This window comes from Arachis ipaensis, chromosome B6 (genome assembly GCF_059453495.1).
Source record: "Arachis ipaensis isolate K30076 ecotype BB chromosome B6, ASM5945349v1, whole genome shotgun sequence".
In the NCBI taxonomy this organism is placed as follows: domain Eukaryota; kingdom Viridiplantae; phylum Streptophyta; class Magnoliopsida; order Fabales; family Fabaceae; genus Arachis; species Arachis ipaensis.
Genome location: NC_142441.1, coordinates 49077929 through 49085405, shown reverse-complemented (window position 1 = coordinate 49085405; position 7477 = coordinate 49077929). Strand labels below are relative to the sequence as shown.

Here is a 7477-nt window from a genome sequence, read left to right as displayed (position 1 = left end):
TCCCAGTTTAAAACCAGGTTAGTTTCTTGGTATCGTTTCAGAACTAGGGCGAGATTGTTAAGGCAAGAATCAAAGGAATCACCAAAAATAGAGAAATCATCCATGAATACCTCAAGGAATTTCTCAACCATGTATGAGAAAATGGAGAGCATACACCTCTGAAAGATTGCAGATGCATTACAGAGGCCAAATGACATTCTTCTGTAAGCAAACACGCCATATGGGCATGTGAATGTTGTTTTCTCCTGATCTTGAGGGTCTACTGGAATTTGATTGTAGCCTGAATAGCCATCCAAGAAGTAGTAGAAAGCATGCCTAGCCAATCTCTCCAGCATTTGGTCTATCAATGGTAGGGGAAAGTGATCATTTCTTATGACGTTGTTGAGTCTTCTATAATCAATACACATACGCCATCCTGTAACTGTTCTTGTAGGGATGAGTTCATTTTTCTCATTTTGGATCACTGTCATCCTGCCTTTCTTGGGTAAAACTTGGACGGGGCTTACCCAGGGGCTGTCTAAAATGGGATAGATAATCCCAGCCTCCCACAGTTTTGTGACTTCTTTTTGGACTACTTCCTTCATCGCTGGATTCAATCGCCTCTGTGGTTGCACCACTGGTTTGGCATCTTCCTCAAGCCTAATCTTGTGCATGTACGGGTTGGACTAATTCCTTTTAAGTCACTTATGGTCCACCCAATAGCTGTTCTATGGGTCTTCAGCACTTGAATCAGTGCTTGTTCTTCTTGCGGCCCTAAAGCAGAGCTTATGATCACTGGATAAGTGTCACCGTCTCCTAGAAACACGTATTTCAAGGATGATGGTAATGGCTTGAGCTCAAGTTTAGGAGGTCCATCCTTTACTTTAGGAGGTTTTAATGATTCCTCGTGTTCTTCTGGTGCCTCTATGTCAGGCATGTCATCCCCTAGGATGTCATCCAGTTCCTCCTCAAGTCTCTCAATTGCGTGTACCCCTTCGACCAAGGGGTCAATGATATCAATCCTCATACATTCCTCTAGGGTGTCAGGGTACTGCATAGCTTTGACAGCATTGAGTATGTATTGGTCCTCATTAACTCTCAGTGTCACTTTCCCTTTTTGCACATCAATGAGGGTTCTTCTTGTAGCCAAAAAGGGTCTCCCTAGAATGATAGAAACATTCTTGTGTTTTTCCCTATTTAACACCACAAAGTCTGTGGGGAATGCAAAGGGTCTAACCCTTACAATCATGTCTTCAACTACCCCTGATGGAAAGTTGATAGAGCCATCAGCCAGCTGAAGACAGATGCGGGTGGGCTTCACTTCTTGGATCCCAAGCTTCCTTAGTAATGATAGGGGCATCAGATTGATGCTTGCTCCAAGATCACATAAGGCTTTCCTTGTGTAACTGTCTCCGAGAGTACAGGGTATCACAAAGCTCTCAGGGTCTTGAAGTTTCTCCGGTAGGGTCCTTTGGATGACTGCACTGCATTCTTCAGTGAAAAGGACTGTCTCTACCTCTCTCCTGTCCTTCTTGTGGCTCAATATATCCTTTATAAACTTGGCATAGGAGGGTATTTGTTCAAGGGCTTCTGCGAATGGAATCTTGATCTCTAGGGTTTTAAGGTAATCCACAAACCTAGCGAATTGCTTATCCTTTTCAACTTGACGGAGTTTTTGAGGATATGACATCCTGGTCCTGTACTCAGGTGTGCTGAGCGGTGCAGGGTGAGTGTCCATGGTGCCAAACTGAGGATTACCAGCTTGCTTAGGATGGATGTTTCCTGAACTGGGACGTGTTTGGCCTTCCCTATCTGGGCGTTCAACGCCCATGCTGGTCCTTTCCAGGCATTGGATGCCCAAACAGCCCCCTTCTAGGTGTTCGACGCCTACACAGGCCACTTCTGGGTGTTAGATGCCCTCGTTGCCTCCCTCTGGGGGTTCAGCGCCCTTGCTAGTGCCAAGGGTTGCTGTGTTTTCATCTTCTAACAATTTCCCTTTCCCTTGCTGGTATGCGAAATTGTTACTCAAGTTGTGAATTATTGTTCGAAATTGATTCCCTGGCAATGGCACCAAAAACGGATGCACAGAACCATGGTCTAAACATATCTTCACAACTTCGCATAACTAACCAGCAAGTGCACTGGGTCGTCCAAGTAATACCTTACGTGAGTAAGGGTCGAATCCCACGGAGATTGTTGGTATGAAGCAAGCTATGGTCACCTTGTAAATCTCAGTCAGGCGGATATAAAATAGTTATGTAGTTTTCGAAATTAATACTAAAATAAGGATAGAAATACTTATGTAAATCATTGGTGAGAATTTCAGATAAGCGTATGGAGATGCATTCATTCCTCTGAACCTCTGCTTTCCTGCTTTCTTTATCCAATCAGTCTTACTCCTTTCTATGGCTGGCTTTGTGTAAGGATGTCACCGGTGCCAATGGCTACTTTCAATCCTCTCAGGAAAATGGTCCAAATGCTCTGTCACAGCACGGGTAATCGTCTGGAGGCATCACCCTTGTCGTTGGTTGCATCCTATTCCTCTCTGTGAAAATGGTCCGATGCACTGTCACTGCATGGCTAATCATCTTGGAGGTTCTCGATCATACTGGAATAGAATTTACTATCCTTTTGCGTCTGTCACTACGCCCAGCACTCGCGAGTTTGGAGTTCGTCACAGTCATTCAATCCCAGAGTCTTACTCGAAATACCACGGACAAGGTTTAGACTTTCCAGACTCTCATGAATGCCGCCATCAATCTAGCTTATACCACGAAGATTCTGATTAAGAGATCTAAGAGACACTCATTCAATCTAATGTAGAACGGAAGTGGTTGTCAGGCACGCGTTCATAGGAAATGATGATGATTGTCACGTTCATCACATTTAGGTTGAAGTGCGAATGAATATCTTAGAAGCGAAATAAGATGAATTAAATAGAAAACAGTAGTACTTTGCATTAATCTTTGAGGAACAGTAGAGCTCCACACCTTAATCTATGGAGTGCAGAAACTCTACCATTGAAAATACATAAATGATAATGGAGCTCATTGGTCTCGGCCCCAGAGGGGACCGGAGTAACCAAGACTAGACCAGACTAGCTACGAATACAACGATAAAAAGTTCTATTTATAATAAACTAGTCACTAGGGTTTACAGAAGTAAGTAATTGATGCATAAATCCACTTCCGGAGCCCACTTGGTGTGTACTTGGGCTGAGCTTGAAGTCTACACGTGGGGAGGTCATTCTTGGAGTTGAACGCCAGCTTTTGTGCCAGTTTGGGCGTTGAACTCCACTTTGCAACTTGTTTCTGGCGCTGGACGCCAGAATTGGGCAGAGAGCTGGCGTTGAACGCCAGTTTGCATCGTCTAAACTTGGACAAAGTATGGACTATTAGATATTCTGGAAAGCTCTGGATGTCTACTTTCCAACACAATTGGAAGCGCGCCATTTTGAGCTCTGTAGCTCCAGAAAAACCATTTTGAGTGCAGGGAGGTCAGAATCCAACAGCATCAGCAGTCCTTCTTCAACCTCTGAATCTGATTTTTGCTCAAGTCCCTCAATTTCAGCCAGAAAATATGTGAAATCACAGAAAAACACACAAACTCATAGTAAAGTCCAGAAATGTGAATTTAACACAAAAACTAATGAAAACATCCCTAAAAGTAACTAGATTCTACTAAAAACATACTAAAAACAATGCCAAAAAGCGTATAAATTATCTGCTCATCACAACACCAAACTTAAATTGTTGCTTGTCCCCAAGCAACTGAAAATCAAATAGGATAAAAAGAAGAGAATATACTATAAATTCCAAACTATCAATGAAACATAGCTCCAATCAGATGAGCGGGACTTGTAGCTTTTTGCCTCTTGAATAGTTTTGGCATCTCACTTTATCCATTGAAGTTCAGAATAATTGGCTTCTATAGAAACTCAGAGTTTAGATAGTGTTATTGACTCTCCTAGTTCAGTATGATGATTCTTGAACACAGCTATTTTATGAGTCTTGGCCGTGGCCCTAAGCACTTTGTTTTCCAGTATTACCACCGGATACATAAATGCCACAGACACATAATTGGGTGAAACTTTTCAGATTGTGACTCAACCTTGCTAAAGTCCCCAATTAGAGGTGTCCAGGGTTCTTAAGCACACTCTTCTTTTGCTTTGGACCTTGACTTTAACCGCTCAGTCTCAAGTTTTCACTTGACACCTTCACGCCACAAGCACATGGTTAGGGACAGCTCGGTTTAGCCGCTTAGGCCAGGATTTTATTCCTTTAGGCCCTCCTATCCACTGATGCTCAAAGCCTTGGGATCCTTTTTATTTACCCTTGCCTTTTGGTTTTAAGGGTTATTGGCTTTTTGCTCTTGCCTCTTGGTTTTAAGAGTTTTGGCTTTTTCTGCTTGCTTTTTCTTTTTCTTTCTATTTTTTTTCGCTATTATTTTTTTTTTCTTTGTTTTTTTCTGCAAGCTTTGTTCTTTGCTGCTTTTTCTTGCTTCAAGAATCATTTTTATGATTTTTCAGATTATCAAATAACATGTTTCCTAGTCATCATTCTTTCAAGAGCCAACATATTTAACATTCTTAAACAACAACTTCAAAAGACATATGCACTGTTCAAGCATACATTCAGAAAACAAGAAGCATTGTCACCACATTAATATAATTAAACTAAGTTCAAGGATAAATTCAAAACTCATGTACTTCATGTTCTTTTGAATTAAAACATTTTTCATTTAAGAGAGGTGATGGATTCATAGGACATTCATAACTTTAAGACAAAGTTACTAACTACTAATGATCATGTAATGAAGACACAAACATAGATAAGCACTTAACATATAGAAAACAAAAAACAGAGAAAGTAAGAACAAGGAATGAGTCCACCTTAGTGATGGTGGCGTTTCCTTCTTGAGGAACCAATGATGTCCTTGAGCTCTTCTATGTCTCTTCCTTGTCTTTGTTGCTCCTCCCTCATTGCTTTTTGATCTTCTCTTCCTTGTCTTTGTTGCTCCTCCACCAAACTTAGAATGTTGCTCGCCCTTGAGCAAAAGAAGAAAGAGTAGAAGGAGAAGAAGAAGAAGATATGGAGGAGATGGAGGGATGTGTGTATTCGGCCATATGGGTGGGATTGGGTGGAGAGCAGATGTTGAATTTTGAAGGTAGATGGGTGTATGGATGTGAGTGGTAAATGGAAAACAGAAGGGATGACCATGAATGGAAAGAGAGAGGGTGAGGTAGGTGGGGATCCTGTGGGGTCCACAGATCCTGAGATGATCCTGTGGGGTCCACAAATCCTGAGTTGTTCAAGGATTTACACCCTTGCACAAAATTAGGCATGCAAAATGCCCTTGCACGCAACTCTGGGTGTTCAGCGCCAGGTTGGTGCCCATTTTGGGCGTTCAACGCCCATTTGTTGCCCATTTCTGGCGTTGAACGGCAGAACCATGCTTGTTCTGGGCGTTCAGCGCCAGCTCCTCTCCAGGGTGCAATTCTGGCGTTCAGCGCCCAGATGATGCCCATTTTGGGCGTTCAGCGCCCAGATACTGCCCATTTTGGGCGTTCAGCGCCAGAACCATGCTCTGTTCTGGCGTTGAACGCCAGACAGGTGCTTCCTCCAGGGTGTGATTTTTCTTCCGCTGTTTTTGATTCTGTTTCTAAATTTTTCGTTTATTTTGTGACTCCACATGATCATGAACCTAAGAAAACATGAAAAACAAAAATAAAATTAGATAAATAAACATTGGGTTGCCTCCCAACAAGCGCTTCTTTAATGTCAATAGCTTGACAGTGGGCTCTCATGGAGCCTCACAGATGTGCAGAGCTTTGTTGAGACCTCCCAACACCAAACTTATTGTTTGGATATGGGGATTTGACACCAAACTTAGAGTTTGGTTGTGGCCTTCCAACACCAAACTTAGAGTTTGACTGTGGGGGCTTTGGTTGACTCTGCTTTGAGAGAAGCTTTTTCTACTTCCTCTCCATGGATGCAGAGAGAGATCCTTGAGTTGTAAACACAAGGTTGTCCTTATTTAATTGGAGGATCAATTCTCCTCTGTCCACATCAATCACAGCTCTTGCTGTGGCTAGGAAAGGTCTTCCAAGGATGATGGATTCATCCCCTTCCTTTCCAGTATCCAGGACTACGAAATCAGTAGGGATGTAAAGGCCTTCAACCTTCACTAACACGTCTTCTACTTGTCCATAAGCCTGTTTTCTTGAATTGTCTGCCATCTCTAATGAGATTTTAGCAGCTTGCACCCCATAGATTCCCAGTTTCTCTATTACAGAGAGGGGCATGAGGTTTATCCCTAAACCAAGGTCACACAGAGCCTTAAAGATCATGGTGCCTATGGTACAAGGTATTATGAACTTTCCAGGATCCTGTCTCTTCTGAGGCAATGTCAGTTGATCCAGATCACTTAGTTCATTGGTGAACAAGGGAGGTTCATCTTCCCAAGTCTCAATACCAAATAGTTTGGCATTTAGCTTCATGATTGCACCAAGAAACTTGGCAGCTTACTCTTCAGTAACATCCTCATTTTCTTCAGAAGAGGAATACTCATTAGAGCTCATGAATGGCATAAGGAGGTTCAATGGAATCTCTATGGTCTCTAGATGAGCCTAAGAGTCCTTTGGTTCCTCAGAGGGAAGCTCCTTATTGATCACTGGACGTCCTAGGAGGTCTTCTTCCTTGGGATTCACGTCCTTCTCCTCTCTTGTGGGTTCGGCCATGGTAATTAATTCAATGGCCTTGCACTCTCCTTTTGGATTCTCTTTTGTATTGCTTGGGAGAGTACTGGGAGGGATTTCAGTGACCCTTTTACTCAACTGGCCCACTTGTGCTTCCAAATTTCTAATGGAAGACCTTGTTTTATTCATGAAACTTACAGTGGCCTTGGATAGATCAGAGACTAAGTTTGCTATATTAGAGGTACTTTGTTCAGAGTTCTCTGTCTATTGCTGAGTGGATGATGGAAAAGGCTTGCTATTGCTAAACCTATTTCTTCCACCATTATTAAAGCCTTGTTGACGCCTTTGATCCTTCCATGAGAGATTTGGATGATTTCTCCATGATGGATTATAGGTGTTTCCATATGGTTCACCCATGTAATTTACCTCTGCTATTGCAGGGTTCTCAGGATCATAAGCTTCTTCTTCATAAGAAGCCTCTTGAGTACTGTTGGATGCAGCTTGCATTCCAGTCAGACTCTAATAAATCATATTGACTTGCTGAGTCAATATTTTATTCTGAGCCAGTATGGCATTCAGAGTATCAATTTCAAGAATTCCCTTCTTCATAGGCGTCCCATTACTCACAGGATTCCTCTCAGAAGTGTACATAAACTGGTTATTAGCAACCATGTCAATGAGTTCTTGAGCTTCTGCAGGCGTTTTCTTTAGGTGAATGGATCCACCTGCAGAAGTATCCAATGACATCTTTGATAGCTCAGATAAACCATCATAGAATATATCCAGGATGATCCATTCTGA

General features: G+C 42.4%; 1 protein-coding gene across 1 annotated transcript; it reads right to left on the bottom strand.

Annotated features, from left to right (window-relative positions):
- Positions 1-592: 592 nt before the first annotated feature.
- LOC107646891 (uncharacterized) lies at positions 593-1810 on the bottom strand. Its single transcript, XM_016351033.1, has one exon. The coding sequence runs from the start codon at positions 1808-1810 to the stop codon at positions 593-595; it is 1218 nt and encodes a 405-aa protein (XP_016206519.1).
- Positions 1811-7477: the final 5667 nt, after the last annotated feature.